Source organism: Carcharhinus amblyrhynchos, chromosome 11 (genome assembly GCF_965287045.1).
Source record: "Carcharhinus amblyrhynchos chromosome 11, sCarAmb.v2.hapA, whole genome shotgun sequence".
NCBI classification, from domain to species: domain Eukaryota; kingdom Metazoa; phylum Chordata; class Chondrichthyes; order Carcharhiniformes; family Carcharhinidae; genus Carcharhinus; species Carcharhinus amblyrhynchos.
The window spans coordinates 77,340,620-77,368,222 of NC_137334.1; the positions used below are offsets into that span (position 1 = coordinate 77,340,620).

Sequence of the window (27,603 nt, forward strand, 5' to 3'; positions counted from 1 at the left end):
CCCAGTAGGATTGAAGGGCCCTAAGGTCCCAAGGTGGTCAGGAGTGGGAGGGAGTGCACCTTCGGCAGTGCCAGCCTTTCAGTGCCATCCTTGCACCCTGGCAGTGCCAATCTGGCAATGCTCACTGAGCACCCATCAGGCACTGGACACTGCCAAGGGGCATGGACATGATGGGACAGGGTCTAAGGGGAGGTGGGCAGGTGGGAAAGCTGCACATTCTGTAATCAGGGATCGGTTGGGCGGAGGGAGTTGCGCACGCTGCAAACAATGATTGCCTAAGGAAGGGAGAAGCTGCATACTTAACTATCGGCGATGTTGGGATGGCAATTGACCAGGCTGGGTGGGGGGTGCGATCTACTGGGCTGAGGGCTGGTGGGGGTGGGTGGGGTGGATATTGAGGCAATATCCAGGAGGGTGAGGGTGATTGTCTGGGAAGGCCAGCAATTGGAGGAAAGGGGTGGGTGATATCTGGCATGGTGGGGGGGAAGACGGATCTTCAGAGATCTGTGCATGTGTGATAGCACACTCAAGTATGCATAACCGGCTTCCTGGTGAGAATAGACTGCCCACTCCCTCTACTGGTGGGAATCAGATAACTGCACAAAGTAGCGTAAGATTTTATTTGTGGCCTTGCCAAAAAAAATGGATCTAAAGCTCTCCCATTTTCATGCTCATTCAGCACTTAGAATTTTTTTCTTAAGATTGCCCGGTATTAGTCTCCTTACTTAAAGAAGGTGGAAAATGTGGTGGAACTAGGTGGGAGAAGGATTACTGGATTAATACCTGAAATGGGTGGGTTGTCTTCTGAGGAAAGGTTGGAGAGATTAGGTTTGTATCCACTAGAGTTTAGAAGAGTGAGAGGTGACTTGACTGAAACATATAAGATCCTGAGGGGTATGGACAGGATTGATGAGGGAAGAATGTTTCCTGTTGTGGGAGAATCTAGAACTCAGACTCCCTGTTTTAAAATAAGAGGTCACTCATTTAAAACAGAAATAAAGAGGTTTTTTTCTCTGAGGGTTGTGTTTCTTTAGGATTGTCTTGCTCAAAAGGCGATGAAAGCAGAGTCTTTGAATATTTTTAAGGCAGAGCTGGATAGATTCTTGGTAAGCAAGCTGGTGAAAGATTGTTAGGGTAGGTAGGAATGTGTAGTTGAAGTTACATTGAGATCAGCCATGATCTTGTTGCTTGGCAGATCAGTCAAGTGGGCTGAGTTGTCTACTCCTGTTCCTAATTTGTATGCACAGATTTTTGGATCCTCAATTCCACAACTTAAGGTCTGTGCCCAGCAATCAGGAGGAATTTTTTTTCCTGTCCCCATTTGATCTGATGTCATGGGACCTCACAGGATCTGTAGTCAATGTTGAGGCCTCTGAGGGCAATGCCCTCCTGACTGTGTACCACTGCACTTGAATGGGACAGGACATAGCCAGGAATGGGAAGCAGTGACCTGGTGGACATGACTTTGCTGGGCCCTTGCTTGACTAGTCTCTCCCAGTCATGGCAGAATCATAGAATCCTACAGTGCAGATGAGGTCATTCAGCCCATCAAGTCTGTAACAATCACAATCCCACCCAAGCGCTATCCCCATGCATTTATCCTAGTTAGTCCCCCTCACACTAAGGGGTAATTTAGCATGGCCAATCCACCTAACCTGCCCATCTTTGGACAAGTTGCCAGACATTAGTGAGGAGGATGTTGCAGGGTGTGCCGTTATCATTTCCAGTGTCCAGGTCAATCCCAGGTCTGTCTAGTTTGATTCCTTTCAAGTGGCTTGACTGGCCACTTCAGAGGGCAGGTAAGAGTTAACCAAATTTCTGTGGGTCTGGAGCCACATATAGGCCAGACCGGGTAAGGAGCAGATTTCCTAAAGGTTGTTCATTGTTACTGCAATCCAATAGTTTTATCATTACTGAACATAGATTTTAATTCTAGACTTTATGAATTGAATTTAAATTCCACCAGCTTCCGGAGGGGGATTTGAACACCGATCCGTAGAGTACTACTCTGGGCCTTTGGATTATTAGTTACAGTAATAATACCACAATGACACCATCCTTGATTTTGAATATTGCCTCCAGTTCTGCTTGCCAAGAAACTGAATTCTTTTTGTGACATTTTGAGGTTCTGTTCCTTCGATGCCTCTAATTTACCCTTGATGCAGTGTCCCTCCATCTTTGAGAACTTCCACAGCTTAAATTATAATTTAACCACTGAAAAAATCGAGCTTATTTTTAATAAGTCTTCTATGGTAATATTGGATTGGATCTCAAGCTAGGTTTTTCTCCTCTCATTTCTCTTTATGACCTTATATTTATTGTATGGTACTTAGAAGATGAGACCCAATGTTTTTAAAGTGTCAAATCATTGTTATGTAGTCTGTTTGGAGATGTTTTCACTGAATATAAACTGTGTGTGTGCAAGGAATATTGATATCTTTAAAAGCTTTGCAGAACTGCTGCTCCAGCAACATTTGCATCAGTAGCGGGAAATCATTCCAAAATTGCTTCAGAGTGCTGACGTTTGTTCTGACCCTCCGATCTCTAAAGGTTGTCTAATGCAGCGATTTTATTGCTGGGCTTTCAAAAACTATACAGAGTACTAACTGCAGACAAAGGTATTAGCCCAGAATCTCAATGTTACCATTCCCCGGCTGGTGGCCTGAGGGTAATGGGGCATGGGGGGAGTGTTGGTGAAATAGTGGAAGTCACTTTGGGAGAGGTGGGTGTCCATTTTATATAATGAAGCCCCCTATTGGGAATGAGCTTTCAGAGCAGCCACACAGAAAGTGAGCAGCTGCTAGGCATTTCCTGAGGCCCTTGTGCTCCATTCAGAGCTGCTTTCCCCTTCTCTCCACAAGGGCTTTCACCCTCAGTCATCTACCTTACCAAATTAACATTTCCTGTCCGAGGATCACCCCAATTTGAAGAACCTTCGTGCCTTGGTGGAGTTGCCGAGACTTCAGAGCTGCCAATCCAGCTAACTGTCCTCAATTGGACAAGTCTAGAGGTAACTAATCAGGAGGCCATCTCGTGGAATATTGCTACAGGCAAGTATGTCCTTGAGATCTTCATTCGTTCCTGATATCAGGTCCTGAAACTCACGGGAAAGTCCAGCCCTATGACACTTAAATCTATTTGGACATAACAATATCCAATATAACAGGTGATGCTCTGAGCATTAATGCATCAGGCACCATATTGGTATAGGCATCAACAGTGGTGGTTGTGTACCTAAAACAAACATTGGACACTCTGCATAAGCAAAAGAGGAGCTTAAAGCCTGTTTAATGTCCCCTTTCCCAAATTGATTCCCCCTGACCTGGCGTTGGACTGTCTACCACCCAGAAGATAAGTTCCTGTAAAATCTATCTATTTGACTGGTAAGATGGGTGGGGCAGGGATAGAACTCTTCCCAGCACAACAGTACATACTCCTTTCCCCCAGGCCCCACAGTGGGTCACTGCCAGTAAATCAACAACTTGCAATTGCAATAAATTTCTCTGGTGAGTGGCCTAAGTTCAGGTCTCACAGAATCCCTATAATGCAGAAGAGGCCATTCAGCCCATTAAGTCTGCACCGACTCTCTGATCGAATATTTCACCCAGGCTCTCTCCCCTGCCCTATCCCCGCAACCCCGCACATTACCCATGGCTAATCCATTTAACCTACACATCCTGGGGTGCCAAGGGTCAGTTTAGAATGGCCAATTCACCTAACCTGTACATTTTTAGATAGTGAGTGGAAAATGGAAACCCACGCAGACACAGGGAGAACATTCAAACCCCACACAGACAGTCACCCAAGGCCAGAATTGAACCCGCGTCCCTGGAGCTGTGAGGCAGCAATGCTAACCAAAGTGTCACCATGCTACCCTTGTATTCCTCTCTCACTCCCCAGTTAAAAGATCTTAATTAATATTAAGGACAACGCTACAAAATACTGGTTTCCTGTGTGAAACTCTCATATTTAATGGCATTTTCTCTTTAGCAAATTGACAAAATGTAATGGCTGTTATATTTAAATTAACTGTAACTCTAAACCACTGATTAAATACAGCATCTTGCAAGATTTTGTCAGGAGTCATTCAATTCTGAAATTGTAATCTTGAGCATCTGCTTTGAAAAATATAAGATTTTACATGCAGTCAGCTGTCCATATAATCAAGTATATATTTATGTTGGATAATCAATAATTTTACAGAGTGCGGACTACATTTGTTTTTTCGAATTGGGGAAATTTTATTTGCTAATTTATACAGTGATTTAACTCAAATAGCTCCATCATCTATAATCATATCCTGTTCTAACATTTAGTGTTGCATTTTTCAAATTGTACATGGACATCAGTATAGAATGAGGAGGGAGAATTGGAAGTCCTTCCAACCAGCAGAAGCAGGATGGTAGTGGAGTTGAGATGCAGATATTGTATTTCGTATGAAGTGGAGGTGGTTCCCACTCGGCCACCATTTTAACCGGGGCCTTCTGAATCAGGTGGGAGCCTTATTAGTCTGTACAAATCATATGGATCCAACTTTAACAATCTGCTGGGCAAATTAAGTGCCCTGAATGCTCTGCTCAGCAGTAAAGGATGTGGAAGCTTTGGAGAGGGTACAGAAAAGATTTACCCTAATGTTGCCTGGTCTCGACGGTGTCAGCTATGAGGAGCGGTTGGAGAAACTTGGTTTGTTTCGACTGGAACGATGGAGATTAAGGGATGACCTGATAGAAGTCTACAAGAATATGAGGGGCATGGACAGAATGGATAGCCAGAAGCTTTTTCCCACGGTGGAAGAGTCAATTACTAGGGAGTATAGATTTAAGTTGCGAAAGGCAAGGTTTAGAGGAGAGTTACGAGGCAAGTTTTTTTTACACACAGGATGGTGGATGTCTGGGGGAAATAGTGGAAGCAGATACAACATTGAGTTTTAAGGGGTGCCTTGACAGATAAATGAGTAGGATGGGACTAGAGGGATATGGTCCCTGTAAGGGTAGGGGGTTTTAGTTCAGATGGGCAGCATGGCCAGTGCAGGCTTGAAGTGCTGGAGGGCATGTTCCTGTGCTATAATTTTCTTTGTTCTTTGTTGCAAAGCAGAGCATTAAAGAATAACTGGAGGGAGGGGGCAATGTGAGCCATTGCCATCCTGGACTCCATGTTCACTCAAATCCCATCTCTCCCCAAAAAAACTGCATTCAGCCCACTAGCCATCCAGCAGTTAAAATTCACCTTTTGGTTGTTGACCAACTGACCAATATTCATGGTGCCATTGTATAGGATTTAAAGCACTTATCATAGTATGGAGAGGGATGGCTTTCATTTGGGGTTGCCCATGTTTACCGATATGGACAGCATATGCTTGAAACCTGAAATTTATGTTTGTTAAAGAGTCTGTGCACTGTGATAATGTGAACACTCAGAACATCATCTTCATCCAATTAGATTTGTGATAAATATGGAAACTCCTGCTCTAATTATTTAAAGTAGAATTAACTGCTTGCAAAGCAGGAAAATAAGTTAAATAGCCATTTGGCAAAATTAAAAAAAGAACTGTCTGAGATCACCACCAACTTCCCTTTCGTTTTGAAGATTTCCAGATTTTACACAGGATAAAGGGGATAGAAGCAGGCCATTCAGGCCAACCTATCTGTGCTGTCATTTAGAATCCATTCGAGCCACCTTTCCTCGTCTAAATCTTTCATTGTAATGTGCTTTCTCCCTTTGTATGTTTGACCAGCTTCCCTTTAAATGGGGCAACCTGGTGGCACAGTGGTTAGCACTGCTGCCTCACAGCGCCAGGGACCTGGGTTCAATTCCCACCTTGGGTTACTGTGTGAAGTTTGCACATTCTCCCCATGTCTGTGTGGGTTTCCTCCAGTTTCCCCCCATAGTCCAAAAGATGAACTGGTTAGGTGCGTTGGCCATGCTAAATTCTCCCTCAGTGTATCCGAACAGATGCTGGAGTGTGGCGACTAGGGGATTTTCACAGTAACTTCATTGCAGTGTTAATGTAAACCGAATTATAACACCAATAGTTAAACTAAAAAAAACCTCTGTTCTATTTGCTTCAAACACTCCTTGTTGTACCTAGTTCCACATTCTCACCACTCTTTGGGGAATCAGTTTCTTCGGAATTCCTTATTGGATTTCTGGTAACCATCTCACACTCCTTCCCATAAGACAAACCATTCTCTTTGTATTTTCTTGGCCAATATCTTTCATATTTTTAAACACCTCTACGACATAGTTTTTTTAAGTGAAATGAGATCAGTTTGTCATTTCCGGTATCATCCATATAATCTTCTAAGCAGCATCTCCAGTGCCTCTATATCATGTTGATAACATGGCAACCAGAGCTTCACATAGTTCTCCTAGGCAGTGACTCTCAACCTTTTATGTATCATGGCACACCTTTATACTATGAAATATTTTGAGGCCCACTTCCTGTTTTCTCTGTCTTCTTCTCTGACTGGGAACTTCATTTATAACTTCTCCCTGTACTCTTTTTCTTTCATCCTCTCCCTGTCTCGCTTGCTTCTCCCAGGGCTTTTGTGCCCTTTTTGAGTTTTTACATTTTGTGTGGGCAGATGGGACATTTGCTTTAGCTCCGAGTCCTGTTGGTCATGCCCTTCAGCCTGACCAATGTAAAAAATCTAGCAGAAATAACATGCAATGTAATGTCTGTAAAATCTCAAAATAAGCACAGCGGGGATGGGAGAATCACCTTCCCCAAGTTTCAAAATAATGCATGGGGTACACGGTCTGCTCAGTCACTCCTTCAATGTCCTCTTCTTTGAAGTCTTCAGTGACTGACTATTCCACTTTGGTGGCAGCCCCGATCGTTGGATGCTGTCAGTCCAACTTCTGGCTCCATTTCAGCCTTTTAAGACCTTCATCTCAAAACAAAGCCTGGCCACCATGAGCCCTTCTCAAATTCTTCACACAGGCACTGCCAGGCTTACAGTCTTTGCAGTATTCAGCCTGCTCTAAACAGCTCTTTAATGTCATCTCGCAACCTGTCATCAACCGGGTTATACGGCCCATCAATCAAACTCCGTCTCCTGAGTGTCACATCATAGCTGACCACCTCGTGTGCAAGGTTTTCCATTATCATTGTCCAAGGATCATCAAATGCAATAAGAATTGATTCTTGCTAAACAATATCAAACGACTTTTAGTTTAGCAAATTTAGCACAAGGAACAACAGTAGTTTAGACAAAACAACAGCTGTGAATATGGCCTGTTCTGGCCAGCTGAAAGCTGTCTTGGGGCAAAAGAAGTTTATTTATTAGTGTCACAAGTAAGCTTACATCAACACTGCAATGAAGTTACTGTGACAATCCCACACTGTTGCCACACTCTGGCATCTGTTCAGATACACTGGGGGAGAATTCAGCATGGCCAGTGTACCGAACCATTACATTTTTTGTGCTGTAGGAGGAAACTGGAGCACCCGGAGTAAACCCATGCAGACACGGGGAGAATTTGCAGACTCTACACAGACACTGACCCAAGCTGGGAATCAAACCCGAGTCCCTGGCACTATGAGACATCAGTGCTAACCACTGTGCCAGCGTGCCACCCCAAAGTCTACAGTTAATGATATCACCATTGATCATGTAACTGATTAATTGTTTAATCAGTTAGTTAATTAATCAAAAGCACAATCACATTTAGCTCTAAGGTCCAGTAAGTAACTTTTAAAAATTCAGTACAGGTTCTCTTTCAATAAAGAGCAAAACAAAAATAAAATGCAAAAATGTACAATCGCAAAATTAGTGATTGCAGGCTTCGTGCCTACACAAATTCCAATCTACTTAGTGCTCCAATAACAGCACCTCCACCATTGACAACACGCTCAAAGTAGCCTCTGTGAAATGTCTAGGGATATAGTAACATTACTACGTAAATGTAATGGAAACGTGTTTATTGGTGTTATTTTTAAAGTCGTGCTTTTTATGTGAGGATGTGTATTGAAATGGGGCATTATCTTTTTCCACTTTTAACATATACAGTCAGCATTAGGAATGCTCAGAATGGCCTAGTTTGTTGAGTACAGCCTCCCCTACATCAGAATATGTTTTAATTCCAATCTGCAAGATTCCTGCCTTTTACCCAACATCAATTTTTTCATTTCGCACTATTCATTCTCATGGTCTGCCTGTGAGTGAAAGCCAATTCAGTGTACAAATATAGACATTTTCTTTGCTTTCTAGGAGAAATTCAATTGGTAAGGCTTTAAACTATCTAACAGATAGCTCTTGCCTCAAGGATCTGGCCTAGATTTAAGGATTCTTCTGCACAGTGAAGTGAGTGCTTTATTTCAGTGGATGTTAACATTTTACACTGTAGTAAGGTCAAGTATTAGTGTCACAAGTAGACTTACATTAACACTGCAATGAAGTTACTGTGAAAACCCCCTAGTCGCCACACTCCGACGCCTGTTTGGGTACACTGTGGGAGAATTTAGCATGGCCAGTGTACTCTAACCGGCAAGCTTTCTGGACTGTGGGAGGAAATTAGAGCACCCGGAGCAAACCCATGCAGACAAGGGGTGATTGTGCCAGAACATGATCCAAGCTGCAAATTGAGCCCACGTCCCTGGTGTTGTGAGGCTGCATGCTAACCATTGTGCCAACATGCTGCCCGGTAACAACAAGCTGAAATTTTGAATAATTGTTCCGGCAACTGGATCTGTTCGAGCACCTTCTAATATATATAAAAAACTAGATGAACTTGAATTAGCTGCAAGGATTCAAAAGAGAAGCTAGTTGTGTTCCTAACCATGACTGATATTTTAGTGTTACGAAAGGTAGAAATGTCTTCTGACTTCTGGCCCCCGAGGTGGAGAGGAAGTACCCAACTTCATTTCTCTCTAAATTGGCTCTTTCACATTAAGAGATTCCCTAATTTGGCTGGTGAAGTGGAATGACTGAACAGGACAGATGTGATTTTGTATGTTTTCGCTGTGAAGTGAAAACAGTACCTCTCTAAATATGTATAATGGTGGTAATGGGATAGTTCCATAAGCAACCAGAGAACAATGATCAAAATTCAGCCTTCCTTCCCTCCTGTCCCTACTGGGAAGATTTTGACCGGTTTACCCAAGTTTCCTACCTTCACTGCCACTCTGTTCCCCCACTGCCCCATAAAGAACGAATCTTCAGTTATAGAATCACAGAGCCCCAAGAGAGACCATTCAACTGACTGTGCCTTTGTTAGCTCCATGGACATAATCTCATTCCTCTGCTCTTTCCCTATAATCCCAAGCTCATTATTCCCTTCAAGTATTTATCTAATTTTTTTTAAGTTGCTTTTGCAGCAGTAAGCTGCAATAAGCTGCAACGCTATAGAGTCACAAAGGTTTACAGCATTGAGACAGGCCCTTTGGCCAACTTGTTCATGCCGCCCTTTTCTTTTTAAACCCCTAAGCTAGCCACAATTGCCTGCATTTGGCCCATAACCCTCTATACCCATCTTACCCATGTAACTGTCTAAATGCTGTTTAAAAGATAAAAACTGTCTTTTGTTTATAGTTGGAATCTGACCACATAAACCGTGCTGCAGAGAAGCAACAAAATTGGAAGGAGATGGAGCTGAACCCTGGTTCGATGGCCTTCATTTCCTTTGGGGGATGCTTGTCCCCTCTGCCCAAACAGCTGCGGTTCCAGGATTAGACTGCTGAGTGATCTGAGGACGCGCACATCATAAAACCTGGCAGACAATATCCTTGTCTCGAGGGAGCAACAGCGGCAATGAATTTTTCTTTTACCCTCTGTTAGGTGCTAAATTGGGGAAAGGCTAATTACAGCAATTATTAGGAAGGAACTGAAGAATGTAGATTGTGGGCAGATGTTTGAGGGCAAAACAACATCTGACATGTGGCATTTCAAGTGTAAGTTGATAGGAATTCAGGACCGGCACATTCCTGTGTGGATGAGGGATAAGTATGGCAAGTTTCAGGAACCTTGAATAATAAGAGATATTGTGAGCCAAGTCAGAAAGAAAAAGGAAGCATTTGTCAAGGCTAGGAGGCTGGGAACGCACAAAGCAAGTGTGGAATACTAGCAAAGTAGAAAGAAACTTAAGCAATGAGTGAGAAGGGGTAGAGGTCATGAAAAGTCATTGGCCAGTCCCAAGACTTTTTATACATATATAAAAAGCAAGAGGATAGCCAGGGAGAGGGTTGGCCCACTTAAAGACAAGGGAAGGAATCTAAGCGTGGACCCAGAGGAGATGGGCGAGGTATTAAATGAGTACTTTGCGTCAGTATTCAACAAAGAGAAGGACTTGGATGATGAGTCTGCTGCCATCGGACTTTTGAATGAATTTGCCTTATATTAGGCTGACCTTGTTCTACACCTTACCTGTAACTGCATCACTATATTGTGCACCCTTTACTTTCCTTCTCCTCTATGGACTCTATGAATGGTATGCTGTATCCATATAGTGCACAAGAAACAGTACTTTTCACTGTATACCAATGCATGTGACAATAATAAATCAAATCAAATCTCTGTTCTGTGGAGAACAAGATATGGAGATGCCAACGTTGGACTGGGGTAAACACAGCAAGAAGTCCCACAACACCAGGTTAAACTCCAACACCGGACTCACCTGATGAAGGAATAGCATTCCAAAAGCAGGTGGCGTTCACTATCAAATAAACCTGTTGGACTTTAACCTGGTGTTGTGAGACTTCTTACTATGGAGAACAACCCAGCTTCTCAGATTCTCCACGACACGCCCAATTGGAGCTGGTTATTGTAATTCAGTTTCCTCTTTTTTTCTCCATGTGTATTTCAATAACCCATTAATTGTGTTTTTTTTGTAATCTTATGTGCAAGGAGAACTCCTGCTTTGCTCTTTGTTCTTCTAATTAAAATCCGAAGGCTGTGACCGTGGTTCACGAGCTGCCAATCAATGGAAATAGTCTCCTCGTTATAAATCCTCTGTAAAACATTCATTTCGTTTTTATGACATAGATTAATTAAACACTGAAGCTTCCCTACAAAGTGCTTCTGAAAATGATTCTTCAAAGAAGATATGTTTAATTGCTCCAGGATGTCTAGATGTCTATATCCAGTTTAACCTCCGTGGAAACGTTCAGTTTAACTTGCGTTATTAAGTGGACAGCCAGCAATTATTGTTAATTAGTGTAATTACATGTAAGCTAGCAGATGATAGTATGTTTGACTAATTTTCAGAATGACTTCAACTTTGAGCAGATAATGATGGTCAATAGAATCAGAGCTTGGCTTCCCGTGGAGAGCCTGTTTCCCGTGACCTACTTATGGCTCTCAGTGCCCAGCATACGGCATTAGTGCATAATGCAAAACGGAATGCTTAAACTAGCTTCATTCTCAAAATGTTAAAAAAATTTCAGAACCACTAACCAAAAACAATAATCTCGTCTCTTTCTGCCCCGCTGCCAGCGAGAATGGAGAATTTGGCACTCAGTTGAAACTCTGTTCACTGCAGCAACACTGGAGAGTCACAGCTGCAGACAAGGTTGGAGGTTTTTGGCGATGAAGTTTACAAATGCAAGCATGCAGGGCAGAATTTTCCTGTCCCACCTGCCACAGGAATGGCCGGGGGTGGGGGACTGTGCAATGGTCTGTTGACCTCGGGTGGGATTTTCTGGCGTTGAGGTGACCATGGCTGGAAAATCCCACCCACAGTCTTCTAATGCCCTCTCTTAATCAGTGAAAAGTTCATAATCAATCATTCTTTACTGGTTACAGAAAACACTATTGTGGGATTATTGTAGTCAGTGTGGAAGTGGAATAGGTGTCCCGATAGTGGTTATACAATGTCTTTTTATTTTGAATGGTTTTAATAAAGCAAAGCACTATTTTTGTTTAGATGTTTTATAAAATATTGGTAGCTTTCCACTGTGAACAACTTATGAATAGGGAGGAAGTCAATTCAATTGAATTGCCTTTTCAGGCAGGAAGTTGTCAGGTCTGCTCTTAATCACTCAATTTTGTAGTGTCTTCAGCATTTATTTTAAAAATCTCCACAAGCCAAAATAGCAAAATGCATAGTTTGACTTGATTCATTACTACTTTACTCAGAGGGTAGTAAGGGCGTGGAATGCTTGCAGCAGTTGTGGACTCGTCAACTTTAAGGGCGTTCAAATGGTCATTGGATAGGCATATGGATAACTTTGGAATAGTTTAGGTTAGAGGGTCATTAGATTGGTTCCGCTGGTCGGTGCAACATCGAGGGCTGAAGGGCCTGTACTGCACTGTTATGTTCTATGTTATTACTGTCTCATGTGTTAACATGCAGTGAAAAATATCGTTTCTTGTGTGCTATACAGACAAAGCATACCGTTCATAGAGAAAAAAACAAGACAGTGCAGAATGTAGTGTTACAGACATAGCTAGGGTGTAGAGAAAGATCAACTTAATGCAAGGTAGGTCCATTCAAAAGTCTGACAGTAGCAGGGAAGAAGCTGTTCTTGAGTCGGTTGATACATGACCTCAGACTTGAATCATCATTAAACAACTTCTAGATCAACACTTAAATTACCAACTATGTTGATTATATGGCTTAAAATGAAAATCTTTACATGTACCTTCATAAAGGGAGCATAAATCTCCTAGGAGAGAACTTTCCAAAGGCATAAGTTTGAGCTGTCACCTTTTTTTTTGCCTTGGTGAAACTGGAGATGGGCTGCTGTGAAAATCACTTGATTTTTTTTTAATGAAACCATCACAACAAGTTTACTATCTTTGCTGTTCTCACTTATTCAGATGAGAAATGAGTTTTCAATTAGACTGCTATCAAAATTACGAGCTCCAGTTACAAGGTGCACCTTTATTTCATGTAACATCCCTCTTGCACTCTGTGTTCACTCTCCTGGTGTCAACTTTCAGAATATAGACAGGTTTTACAGTCAAAGTTTAGATACAAATTTTCTTGACAGCTATCAGGACATATTAATCTGCAGTCCTTTTCAACAAATGAGGCGTACACAAATTCTCGCATACGGCCAGTTATTACCAGAATGCACTTTTTAAAGGGTGCCCTGATCTCTGGCTAAAATAAGTAACCACCTCCCCCACCTCTTCTGCCTCAAATCACAGGCATGGAGACTGCTCCCTCTCTGTCACCTAACCACAGGGACACAAGGAACCCTCACTTCTCCTATGGACCTGGAGCACCCCCCCGCCAACCCCCTCACCGCCCAATGGAGCTCCAAGGAGGAACTCCCCAGCACTGCCCTGCTCAGCTAGGGGCCAGTTCCAAGGAGCAATGCCCCTTTGCCCCTTGGGTGCTGTACTCAGCTGTGTCCTTGGCGTACTCCCTTTGCCTGTCTCATGTTACTCCATACCTTGCCAACGTGAAGTGATGTTGGCAGGTGGTGAAATCCCAATGTGGGGATAATATAGCAGGGAAGCTCGCTAATGAAATGATAGTGTAATTAAATGAAGGTTAGGAACCTCGTTACATCAATGCGAGGAGAAGTGATGATTGCATTGCAAAATCTTGCCGGCAAGAATTTTGCTTTTGGCCTCTCGTGAGATTTTGCATCCATGTCGCCATTTGCACCTGTGTTCAAATCCAGGCCATTGCCTTTTGTCATTTTTCCTACCCAAATTGTATCCTCTTGCATTTCCCAATTGCCATGCATCTGTCTAGGCCTTTCTTAAAGTCTGCTACTATTCTCCTCACTAAGTTAAAAACATAAATACATGCAGATGTTAACCCTGTTAACCCATGGGTGGCACGGTAGCACAGTGGTTAGCACTGCTGTTTCACAGCTCCAGGGACCTGGATTTGATTCCTGGCTCGGGTCACTGTCTGTGTGGAGTTTGCACATTCTCCTTGTGTCTACGTGGGTTTCCTCCAGGTGCTCCGGTTTCCTCCCACAGGCCAAAGATCTGGGTTAGGTTGATTGGCCATGTTAAATTGCCCCTTAGTGTACTAGGATGCTTAGGTTAGAGGGATTAGCAGGTAAAATATGTAGGGATATGGGAGTCGGGCCTGGGTGGGATGGTGGTCGGTGCAGACTCGATGGGCCGAAGGGCCTCTTTCTGCACTGTAGGGTTCAATGATATCTATGATAAAGAGACAGGCATAACTGGAACCTATATGGGTACACCTTTATATTTGGAGGAAGTTCTCACTGTTTAGTATGTTTCCAAGCTTAGTGCCTTTTCAAACCTTGAAATTGCACTCCCTATGCCCCAGTTCAGGTCATATTATAAAGTTGTGCAGCTTTGACCCATATTACATTGAGTAAACCCTTCCATACATGCATAGTGTGTCGTTGGCAACTACAATGCCAAATAGATCAATTGTACTTAATCTGCCTTGATGTGTGAATCTTGAAACACAGTCACAGCGAATTTAAACGCTTCTCCTTTAATTACCAAATTTTTATTCAGTGCGTGCATTTTGATCAAAATTCAGTCTCAGCTGACATGTGGCTGAGAAATAATCATTTTCAAGGTGCTGCGGGCAGAGACGCATGAATCTGCATGGCTATAAGAAACTACCTGTTTACACTTGGGAATTTTTTGACGTCAGCCTGCTGCATTCGCAGCAGAGTACAAAACAGGATCAACATCTCTCCTGTCCATATTTGCTAGTTTTGTGTCTCCTGTAAAGCCAGCCTCCGTGAAGCAACCCAGTGTATTAACAAGTGATAAAGCTTTTGACAGGAGGTTGAGTCGAAAACGTTTGTCAGGATATTGAACAGGAAGAAGAGCTGAATGTTATTTTCTCCATGTCATAAGCATGATGTGTCTGGAATGATTTATATCACTGCATTGCGTGTTTGTTTTTTAAAGACCGATCCCAAGAACTGCTTTTCCATTAAGATGATGCGTTTTAAACATTTTTATTAGCAAAGTACAGCAGAGGCCCGATTAGTGTCTTGTGTTGGTTCAAATTGATTGATTCAACAATATAATTCAACACAGGCACAAAACAGTATCATTAAGAATGTAAAGATAATGATAAGACTAGTGTGAAAGGTTGTTCAATTTGATTTTCGGGCGGTTTTACGGATCTTACGAGTCAGCTGCCTGGCTGTAAACAAACTGTAAGAAGACCAGGGTAACCAGCCATTGTGCAGTGTTCACTGTGGCTGCAGCCATTCAACTGCAGTATTTTGAGCACTGCAGATTGGCTGGAAGCATTTCAACAATACAGCCTCCATTCTGACGCTTTTGCTGTGTAGCCGGGGACTTAACTGCTGACAGGCTCATTTACGGCCCTTTTTAAACATAGGTCAGCAGTACTGACAGTCAATTTGGGCTTCGTTCATTTGACCGTTCTCCCGAACCGGTGCTTATACTTCTACTGCCAATGTCGATGTGCACTTTAATAGGGAATTGCGATATTTTGTCGGAAGGGGATTGGATGTACCATTAGATAAATATGCAGTGTAGAATCGTAGAATTCCTGCAGTGCAGAAGGAGGCCATTTGGCCCATCACGTCTGCACGGACTCTCTCTGACAAAGTCCTTCTCCCAGACTATCCATTATAACCTCACACATTTACCATGGCTAATCCATCCAACCTACACAACTTAACATGGTCAATTCGCCTAACCTGCACACCTTTGGATCGCGGCAGGAAACTGGAGTATCCGGAGGAAACGTACGCAACTGTGAGGAAAATGTGCAAACTCCACACAGACAGTAGCCCGGGGCTGGAATTGAACCCAGGTCCCTGGCACTGTGAGGCAGCAGTGCTAACCACTGTGCCACCCTTTATTTATTCTTTACTTGGGTCTTTACTTTTTTTAATGCAGTTTGTTATTTCGGCACTCAGTTGTTTTTTTTTAGAAAATCTCGTTAGATCCTTGGATCATATCTGCATAAGATTGAAATTACCTGAATTAAGAATGAAATGCCATCAAGGAACTTCCTTCAAGGCATTTACATGCTATATTCTCCTGGATAATTCAGGGGCATTAGTCACCTTGAAGTCTAGGTTCCTGGAGCAAGGAACATCATGTAAAGTTCTTAGATAATCTCCTGCACAAACATGCCAGTGCTGCCTATCGAGAAGCTGTTCCAGTCTAAAGTAATCCCCACACATTTACCATGGCTAATCCATCTAATCTACACATCTTTGCACATTAAGGGCCAATTTAACATGGTCCATTCGCCTAATCTGCACATCCTACCTCATTCAATGCTTAAGCAACTGCTGGATCTGGTGTTAAATTTGTAGCATATCTTACTTTCATCATTTTATTATTCATCCACTCTGGCCAACTAAAAGATCTCTTAGAAGATTGCCAATGTGCCTCATTTTTGGACAATTTGATTACTGTCCCTTTGGTAATTACTGGCATGGGAAACTGGAATGCTCAGACTGCTGCAGGGAGTTCTATTCTGAGGTTAGGATGAGGATGAGTTCTGATCCATACTCTGCATAGTCCCTGAGAGTGTTTTTTGTCAATGTTGGATGACAATGTTCACTTTTTATAATAGAAATAAACTCGTCGTTGTATTGTGTATTGTGTGAATCGTATTGTGTGCAGTTTTGGTTTCCTAGTCTGAGGAAGGACGTTCTTGCTATTGAGGGAGTCCAGCAAAGGTTCACCAGACTGATTCCTGGAACGGCAGGATTGACATATGAAGAGAGGCCGAATTGACTGGGCTTGTATTCACTGGAAGAATGAGAGGGGATCTCTATAAAATCCTGAACAGGATATGGGAAGAGTGTTCCTGAAGTTGGGCAAGTGCAGAACTACAGGGTCATAGTCTAAGAATCAGGGGTAAGCCATTCAGGACTGAGATGAGGAAAAAATTCTTCACTCCGCGAGTGTGAGGTGGTCCACTTTGGTAGGAAGAATGGTAGGAAGGACTATTACTTACGGGGCGAAAAACTGCAGCAGGCGACGGTGCAGAGGGACCTTGGGGTCCTTGTGCATGAGTCGCAAAAACCCAGCTTGCAGGTGCAGCATGTGGTCAGGAAGGCGAATGGGATGCTGGCCTTCATAGCGAAGGGGATTGAATATAAAAGTAGGGAGGTCTTGCTGCAGCTGTATAGGGCATTGGTGAGGCCGCAACTGGAGTACTGTGTGCATTTTTGGGCGCCGCACCTGCGCAAAGATATTTTGGCCTTGGAGGGAGTGCAGAGGAGGTTTACTAGGCTGATACCGGAGTTGAGGGGGTTGAGCTATGAGGAGAGGCTGAATAAACTGGGCTTGTACTCGTTAGAGTTTAGAAGAATGAGGGGAGATCTCATTGAGACGTATAAGATGATGAATGGGATGGATAGGATAGAGGTGGAAAGACTCTTCCTGCTCAAAAAAGACAATAGGACTAGGGGGCACAGCCTCAAGATAAAAGGGGGATGGTTTAGAACGGAGTTGAGGAGGAACTTCTTCACTCAAAGGGTGGTGAATCTCTGGAATTCTCTGCCCGTTGAAGTGGTGGAGGCTGCCTCGCTAAATATTTTTAAGACGCGGGTTGATGGGTTTTTGATAGGAGAGGGGATTAAGGGTTATGGGGAGAGGGCGGGAAAGTGGAACTGAGCCACGACAGATCAGCCATGATCTTATTGAATGGCGGGGCAGGCTCGAAGGGCTGGATGGCCTACTCCTGCTCCTATTTCTTATGTTCTTATTCTTATGTTGTGAACCTGTGGAATTCTCTATCGCAGAAAGCTGATGGGGCCAGTTTATTAGATATGTTTAAGAGGGAGCTGGGCGTGGCTCTTGTGGCTAAAGGGATCAAGGGGAATGGAGATAAAGCGGGGGTGGGATACTGAAAATGCATGATCGACCATGATCATATTGAATGGTGGTGGAGGCTCAAAGGGCTGAATGGCCTACTCCTGCACTTATTTTCTATGTTCTATGTCATATTTACTTAATAATGTCAGATTAGAACACTTTGGGTGGAATTTTCCTGTCCCGCCCACTATGGAAATCATAATGGGTGGGACAGGACCATACAAAGATCCATTGACCTTGGCTGGGGGGAAAGGGGGGGACATTTTTCTGTTCTTGGAGCCAATGCGGCTGGAAAATCCCACCTTTCAAGTCAACCTGTCGAACTTATCTTGAGATAACATGAAATTAAATACTATATCCAAAAGAAAGTATAGATTAATCCTAAGGTTCAAGTTGAGTTCAGACAACTAAGAGGTGACTTGATCAAAACCTTTAAGAGCCTGAGGGGCCTTGACAAGGTGGATTTGGAGAAGATGTTTCTCTTGTGGGAGAACCTAGAACTAGGGATCACTGTTTAAAAATAAGGGATTGCTCATTTAAGGCAGAGATGAGGAGAATTTTTGTCTGTCAGAGGATTATGAGTCTCTGGCAGTCTCTTCCTCAAAAGACTGTGGAAGCAGAGTTTTTGGATTTTTTAAAGGCAGAGCTAGATAGATTCTTGATTAACAAGAGTGGGAGTTGGGGGAGGTAAAAGGTTATTGGGGTAGACAGGAATTGGGGGGGTGTTGAAGATACAATCAGATCAGCCAAGATCTCATTGAATGGCAAAGCAGTTTTGAAGGGCCAAGTGGCCTACTTGTGAACTTAGTTTGTATGTTCTTATGTAAGTATCTAATTGATCAGGAGCTGTTGATTGATCATGATGCTGTTATTCAGCAGGCTGGCATTCACAGATATGGGCGTTATTGGCTGGGCCACCATTTATTCACAACATTGCTGTGGATCTGGAGTCACATGTAGGCCAGACCAAGTAAAAATGGTAGATTTCCTTCCCTGAAGGACATTAGTGAACCAGATGGGGTTTTTTTTTTTGCGACAATGGTTTCATGACCATCATTAGTTTCAGATTTTTTTTATTGAATTCAAATTTCACAAACTGGCATGGTGGGATTCGAACCCAGGTCCCCAGATCTTGCCCTGGGTTACTATTTCAGTGACAGTACCACTATATCACCACCTCCAGTATGTGCTGATTGTATACCCTAAATTGAATGAAAGCCACAAAGGGATGTGTATCCCTGCGCTGTGTGTTGCATTATTCAAGTAATTTTGGATTCACCGTGAAATATACAGTGTGGGATACTGTGGTACAGTAGTTAGCTTTTTAATTGTTGACAGTCAGTCTTGCCACTTAAATGTGCATTTGTATCATTTTCAGAGCATGATAACAAATGCTGACCGCAGACAATAAGTAGTATGTTTGAAGGCTTTGTTTGGCAACATATTTTAAAATGTCAATTCCTTCTTGTTTTCTTCTTCCAGCAAGGAAAACCTTTTGTGTTTGACAAAGTGTTTTCTCCAAACACGACCCAGGAACAAGTTTACAATGCGTGTGCCAAGCAGATTGTTAAAGGTAAGATATACTGATCATAGCTTTCATTTTGAGGCCATTTTGTAGGGGGGGGTAAGACTTTTTTTTTTACACATTCATGGGACATGGGCGTCACTGATGGGTCAGCATTTATTGTCCATTCCTTGTTGCTCGAAAGCAGTTGAGAGTCAACCATATTGCTGTGGCTCTGGAGTCACATGTAGGCCAGACCAGATAAGGACAGCAGATTTCCTCCCCTAAAGGATATTTTAAACTTTTTTACCGAATCTAGAAGTTCTACCAGAAATCTCTTAACTTTTAATCTTCCAACCATACCACAAGCAAAGATTGCACTTTTTGTTCGAGCACATTGCCATGTACCAAGTAATGGGCACAGGTAAGTATTCTAGGCTGCTTCATACCTTTGAAAAGACAGACAAATGGATAAAGGCTTGGGACATCCTGATAATAGTGGAAGAGATAGGACAGGAGTGAGAAAAGATCTTGGCTCAGAAGAACAGGAAGTTGAATCTGTATGGGTGGAGATAATAAATATCAGAAAGCACTGATGGGAGTAGTCTACAGGTCCCATAAATATAGTTATGCTGTTAAGCAGAGTATTAGTCAGCAAATGAAGGGCTTATAAGGAAGGGACATTAATCTTCATATGACCAGGACAAATTATAAAGCAGATTGCAGGATGAATTCATGGAATGCATTTTACAGTTTCCTAGAGCAAAAGATCATGAAACAAACAGTGAAAGGGGCTTTTTTCAGATCCTGTTTTGTGAAATTAATAGGGTTACTGAGGAAAGAATCTTCTGGGAAAAAGATATATGATACAATGGGAAATGAGGAAATGATGTGGGTATGCCGGTGTTGGACTGGCGTAAACACAGTAAAAAGTCTGACAACACCAGGTTTTAGTCCAACCGATTTATTTGATAATAGACTCACAAGCTTTCGGGGTTAGCCCCTTCGTCAGGTGAATGGAGAGTTCTGGCCTCAGACAGAGCATATAAAGCACAGACAGTTTAGAGATTACTGATTAGAATGCGAATCCTTACACCTAACCTGCTGTTCAAGACCTGAAGTGGCTGACAATGTGAGTGGAAGGAGCACTGATCACAGGTTAAAGAGATGTGTATTGTCTCCAGACAGTACAGTAAGTGAGGTTTTGCAAACCCAGGCAAGTCACGGGGGTTACAGATAGTGCGACATGAACCCGAGATCCCTGTTGAAACTGTCCTCATCTGTGTGGAACTTGGCTATCAGTCTCTGTTCAGCGACTCTGCGCTGTCGTGTGTCGTGAAGGCCGCCTTGGAGAATGCTTACCCGAAGGTCAGAGGTGGAATGCCCATGACCACTGAAGTGTTCACCAACAGGAAGGGAACAGTCTTGCCTGGTGATTGTTGAGTGATGTTCATTCATCTGTTGTCTCGTAGTGACGCTACGACAACAGATGAATGAACATCGCTCGACAATCACCAGGCAAGACTGTTCCCTTCCTGTTGGCGAACACTTCAGTGGTCACGGGCATTCCGCCTCTGACCTTCGGGTAAGCATTCTCCAAGGCGGCCTTCACGACACACGACAGCGCAGAGTCGCTAAACAGAGACTGATAGCCAAGTTCCGCACACATGAGGACGGTCTCAACAGGGATCTTGGGTTCATGTCGCACTATCTGTAACCTCCGTGACTTGCCTGGGTTTGCAAAACCTCACTTACTGTACTGTCTGGAGACAATACACATCTCTTTAACCTGTGATCAGTGCTCCTTCCACTCACATTATCAGCCACTTCAGGTCTTGAACAGCAGGTTAGGTGTAAGGATTCGCATTCTAATCAGTAATCTCTAAACTGTCTGTGCTTTATATGCTCTGTCTGAGGCCAGAACTCTCCATTCACCTGACGAAGGGGCTAACCCTGAAAGCTTGTGAGTCTATTATCAAATAAATAGGTTGGACTAAAACCTGGTGTTGTCAGACTTTTTACTGTGAATGAGGAAATGGCAGAGATGATCAACAAACATTTTGTTGCCTGCTTCACAGTGGAAGACACAAAAACATACAAAAAGATATAATGGGGATCCAAGAGTATTATAAGAGTGAGCAACTTGAAGCAAGTAACACTGGTAAAGAAAAATTAGGGGAAATATTAATGGGACTGAAAATGAACAAATCCCCAGATCGCCAACACACTTGAGTGCTAAAAGAGTGTCTGCAGAGATAGTGGATACATTTTTTTGTAATCTTCCAAAATTTGCTGGAGTTGGAGTGATAACAGTGAATTGCAAGGTCACAAATCCAATACCTGTAAGATAAAAAAGAAAACTGGGAATGACAAGTCAGTTAGTCTGACAGCAGTTGTTGGGAAAATGATAGAATGTATTATTAACTGTGGGGCAATAGGTGACTTAGAAAATCAGAATGTTATGAGGCTGAGCATGGTTTTATGAAAGGGAAATTTTATTTTAGAAATTTATCAGTGCTTTTAAAGAATGTAGTGAACAGGATAGATAAAGGAGAAGCTGTGGACGTAGATTTTCAAAAGGCATTCTCAAAGTTGTCACGCGAAAGGTTGTTAAACAACTTAAGGGCTCATGGAGTAAGGTATAATGTATCAGCATAGATAAAGGATTGATTAAAGGATAGAAGTAGGTAGTAAAGACAATGGGACCATTTATACTGGGGTGCCACAAGGATCAGTACTAGGATCTTAATAATTTACAATCTTTATCAATGTCTTAGATGTAGAGATGAGTGTAATCTATCCAAGTTTGCTGATGATGCAAAGCTAGGTGGAAGGTAAGCTGTGAGGAGGACCCAAAGGACTGAAATTCAGGCCAAAGAGTTTGCAAATAGATAGCTTACATAAATAAGCAAGAAGGTAGCAGGTGGAGTATAATAAGTGAGAGTACAATATGTGACAATATTCACTTGGAAGAATAGAAAATTGATTTTTATTGCTAATGGCCAATTAATAGGTTAGGCCATCACCAGGATGGAGATGCTGGCCCAATCAGAGGGCCAGCTGCTCGATAGCCTCGGGGTGGGGGGGGGGCAGCTTGAAGACAAGGATAACTCAATGCTGAGGCACTCTCAAAGACAGATGAGCTTGCTTTAAAGAACCAGGGTCCGGCACTGGCGATCATGGGGATGGGAGCCATCATCTTCAAGTGACAGCACTACAACTGCAGGGGGAGGCTTTGCCACTGGGGCCCCTTCTGTAGGCTGTGGAATAGCCATGAAGAAGCTCCCACCGCAGCTCCTGAAATCCACTGGGAGGCCATCATGGTTTACCAAGCACTTTTCCAACCGGCAATGGACCTTCCCAGTGGCCCCAATAATTGGGGATGATTTAATGATGTCCAATTATGTGTCTTGCATTCAGATAAATATTTCTTTTGTCCAAACTGAAAGCCAGATCTGAAGGACCTTGTAATTTATCTCAACTGCCTCAAAGGACATAAACATGTAATGAATTACTTCTGTAGTAGAGTAACAGTTATTGCATAGGCGTTTATTGCACAGGCAGTTGTTTGTGTTGCAATTTAGTGAATTTATGACTTACAGTTAAACATAATACTCATTTACATCATTAATCATATGAATTTGTTATCCTTTTTCAGATGTGCTTGATGGTTACAATGGAACTATTTTTGCCTATGGCCAAACATCCTCTGGCAAGACACATACTATGGAGGTAAATGGCTGATTTGTGTTTTATGATGCGTGTGGTCAAAAGTAGCGAGTATCCATTTCTGAAAACATTTTGCCCCAATGAATTGACAAGTTACATGTTGAAAGTGAACAAAGCTAGCAAGTTTTCACCTTTTGGATCATAACTCTCTTTCTCTCCAATCTGCACAAATGTTTCTGGTTTCTCCTTGAACATATGTTTGGACTGTTATCTTAAACAGCCTTTCCTACTACTTGTTCCCTATCTTTCTTTACCTTGAAGGGTATCAAACACCCGAGTACCAGTCTGGATAGTGAAGTTGCATTAATCCCATTGATTCATGCTTTAAATTTGTTCAAAATCACCTTTGAATTGGCCAATATCATGAACTTGAGATAAATTTACAGTCAAGCTCTCTGCACGTTGGAGTACATTACTTCCCATTAATATTTACCTGTATTTAGGAGCCACAACCATTCCTTTAACTATGATTCTCTGACTCTGTAACTGTTTCTTGATGGATAAATGGTGCTACAGTTTGGCAAAATGGCTGATTTTGTTCAACAATCTATTGCAGCGACTCCTGCATTAGCAGGTCAAAGCCAACTCAATATTGGATGCTGGCAGCCTCTACAACCAAGGCTATGATACAGTTGTACATGATACCAACCAGTTCACCCGAACCGTTTCCATTCTGAACTGACAGGTACCCTCACTCCTGTTCTCTGCAGATGAAGCTGTGGAAGGAGGGGAGTGATTTGCTCAGGATACAAAGCAGATGGAGTTGGTTTGTCCCTGACTCGGAACATGACACTTCCCGCATCCCTTTTGAGCATTTCCTAGGTGTCAAGCTCTTCTCATTGTGCAGTTGAGAAATTTCATTGCACGCTGATTCAGTGGTGTTAAGGCCTGACAAGTTGCCCAGGTTTTTTTGTGATCATAGAACATTCAATTTATGCAGCCCATCTGGGTAGAAATATACAGTAGTGCACAAACACAGCAACATAAAAATCTATATCACTCTAAAAAAAATCCAGGGTACTTTTCATAGCCCAGTTTGGTCAACTTGATTATGGACAAGTTAGGCCGAAGGGCCTGTTTCCATGCTGTTAATCTCTATGACTCTAACTTGCTCCTGTGATTTGAACCAATGATGAAAAATTATGTTTATTTATTTATTTTGAATACTATAATTTAGTTTAAGTTTATTTATTAGTGTCACAAGTAGGCTTACATTAACACTGCAATGAAGGTACTGTGAAAATCCCCTAGTTGGCACACACCAGTGCCTATTCGGATACACTGAGGGAGAATTTAACATGGCCAATGAACCTAACCAGTTTGTCTTTTGGACTGTGAGAGGAAACTGGAGCACCTGGAAGAAACCCAGACAGGCATGGGGAGAATGTGCAGACTCCGCACGGACAGTGACCCAAGCTGGAAATTGAACCTGGGTCCTGGCACTGTGAGGCGGCAATGCTAACCACTGTGCCAGTGTGTCAATTACCAAACCCAATTCCAAAATCTCCCTAACCCAACTGATAAGCCAAGTAAGTAACTTGCCTCACGTTTACACCAGTGTCTGAAACCAACTTCTCAGTCACATTTTGCCTTACAAGAAAAACATGTCTGGTATTGGAAACTCACTCACCCAAATCCTGATCCCATCTCTCTGAGGTGTGATAATTTTTTCAGGCCCTTCTACTCTCTGCCATCCGTCTTCAAATTTCATTGACTTTTGATGCTTCCTTCATTGTGTAGAGTATGTAAAAAAAAAAAAAATGCATTCTGATTTGAAAGCTTACCCACAGTGTTCCTTTTCATAGATGGAGCAGATGGTGTGGTCCTGTGATTTTGCAGTTCAGTATTAATTCAATCATGAATTGCCGCAGCACTTAAGGAGATTGTTGCACCTTCATTTAGGAAATAATTCCCTAAACGCATTTTCCATTGGTCTTCTTCGTGCCAAGGTTATTAAGTGATCTTTATGCAGTTTCTAATGTGAAGCATTAGAATGAGTGTAACGAGGGAATATTAAGCTCATTCAGAATGAGCTTTTCAAAGAACATTTTCTTTAAGTGGTTGCAGATGTTGTTCAGATATTGATGGGCAAATGTGAGGAATTTTACATTTCACGTTTCCTATCCAAAGGGATGAATAATTTGGATTGTTGATTGCAGAGTATCTGGACATAATTGATGCTACGTTCTTACCCATGCCCGTGGAGTTACAAAGCAGTATCTGCCATTGTTTGTCTCTTTTTATGCAGCTTGTCTGAATGTGCCTGATAGAAGGTGGTTTATTTTTTTCGAGGGAGATGCATTAGTATTGACTAGCTCAGAAATTCAACAGAGAATTGACTGGGTGGTGTGTGCTACTAAACCACACAGACAAGAGCTTTAGTTCCTGTTCTGCTGTATATTAAATGTCTTCAGTCCAGACCCTGGTAAGACCAATGCAATTGGCTACTATGTGCCTCTGGTCTGGGAAAAGAAAGAGCTAATGTTCCATTTCCCAATTGCTACTCAGGGGAGCTAGTGTGAAATGATCATCAAAACCGTTATCTCAATGTAAAATGCATCAGCAGAAGGTTAGAATAAGATTTAAAAGAGATTATAGAATGAAGCAATGGTGGATCCCATCTGGTGCAGTTTGTAGTTTTGGCCCTTTTCTATCAGATGATATTAACTTGAGGATCCAAAATAGGACATCAAATAAAGTTGGGCAGATTTTTCTGTCCTCCCTGTCTTGCCCGAATGCTAGACTGTGACATTGCACCATTTACATGGCTCAGATGTACTGCCAATCTCCCTGAAGGCAATGCCTGAAAAGTTGTAGGAAAATTACATGTAGCTTCAGGCCACGAGGGCCTCAGCTGTATCTTGGGATTCAGAGCTGCTGATGTGGATCAACAAACCAAGTCCTGGGTAAAGAATAAGTTGCTCAATAGCAGTGGTTTAGGCTTTCGGCCTGCTGTCCAAGGCCCCATAGATCTCCAATCAGCAGAGATGTTCAAGCCTGGTGTTCTCCAGCTACCTTTGTGCTGGAGCACTCTGCAAGTAGACCAACAAGGAAATGAGGCAGGAGGTCAAGAATGTCCCCTTCCAACCTAATTAGCATGGCTTCATCTGCTTCCAGAATCCTCCCTAATCTTATGAATCAAAATTCTGAGGGAAGGTGCCCTTTCTTTTGAAAAGGCAATTGAGAAACTTGATTCAGACAAATTTGGCTCACTGTTAAAATATTCAGGAACAAGTATTTATAAATCAGAAGTTAATAGAAATGTGGACTATTTCAAAACCAGACTTGTGTATACATTAAATCAGATGCTTAGAAAACCATTAGAATGATTGTTTTCAATGGGTTCAAAGTATATGGGATCCTGAGCTTTACAAATAGGGGCGTGGAGTACAAAAGCATGGCGGGTATGAAAAACATGCGTAAGATTCAGCGTCAACTGCAGTATTGTGTCCACTTTAGAAAGCATATGAAGGCATTTGAAAGGGTGCAGAAAAGATTCAAGAGAGTGGTTCCAGGGATGAGAACTTAAGTTATGTGCATAGTTTGGAGAAGCTGGGGTGAGAACATTAAGAGGAGATTTGAACATCTCTGTTCGAAATCATGAGAGGTCTGGGCAGAGTTAGCAAGGAGAAAATGCTTCAATGACGAAGAAACACTGATTTAATGTGATTGACCAAGAAAGCAATGGCGAAATGAGGAAAATTATCTTTATGCATCAATGGTTAGAATCAGGAATGCACTGCCTGAGAACGTAGTGGAGGTAGATTCAATCGAGGCCTCCAAAAGAAAATTTGGTAACTATCTGAAGAGCAAACAAGGCAGGGTTAGGGGAAAAGGTAGGGGAATGGGACTAATGAGTTGCTCTTGCTGAGAGGTCACATAAACAAGGCAGGCTGAATGCATTCTATGGCCTAGATTTTCGCTGTCGGGATGGGTGTGCAGAGATAGGAGAATTCCTGGCTCTGCAAACCCAATCTTTAAAGGTGGGCATTCACAGGTTGAATTTTCATTTGGATGGGCAGGCTGGGTTGGGGCCCAGTGGGCCCAGAACGAATGTGGAGGCTGTTAGGTACAGGGCCAGGGTGGGTGGAAGGCCTGCCTCTGTGTTCAGTACTAATGTAAAACAAAAAAACGCCATCCAGTCCTCACATCACCATATACTCCGTATGCCCCATTTATGCCAATACACATCTCTCTACCCACTTCTGTGGTCCTCCATGAGTCCTATGTCAAGCTCGTCCGTTTCATCCAGCTCCCCATGGCCCTTGAGAAGTCACTACGTCAATTTAGTGCCAAATTATGCCTTCCTGTCACACAGGCACCCTGGGACCATATCCAAAAGGATGTCATATATGTCCAATTAAGTATTCTGCACAGTCCAGGATGCAGTCTCCAGGCCTATCAAAGTCCCATTTCGGTGGAGGCTGCTGACTTCATAAGCTGTACAAATGTGAACCCTGGCCTGACTCCACTCTTGCCTCCACAAAAGTAGAACATGCTGCGTTTAAGGATTCAACGTAGAATTTCCATGTGTTTCTGGGACTTTCACCATGCTGGAGAAAATCTGCTTTTGTGATCTGAACAGACTGAGAAATATGATTTGAGAGTGGGGGTTGTGGGATAAAATGAAGGAAGTAGAAAAACAATGTCAAGAAAGCAAAA

At 42.6% G+C, this 27,603-nt stretch overlaps 1 protein-coding gene across 1 annotated transcript in view; it reads left to right on the top strand.

The window, feature by feature from the left end:
* kif5c (kinesin family member 5C) overlaps window positions 1-27,603 on the top strand; it is a 158,441-nt gene that overhangs the window by 47,053 nt on the left and 83,785 nt on the right. The window contains exons 2-3 of the mRNA XM_080199394.1: window positions 19,191-19,281; window positions 22,871-22,944. Of these exons, the coding sequence (XP_080055520.1) occupies window positions 19,191-19,281; window positions 22,871-22,944 (165 nt within the window). The remainder of the gene's footprint in view (window positions 1-19,190; window positions 19,282-22,870; window positions 22,945-27,603) is intronic.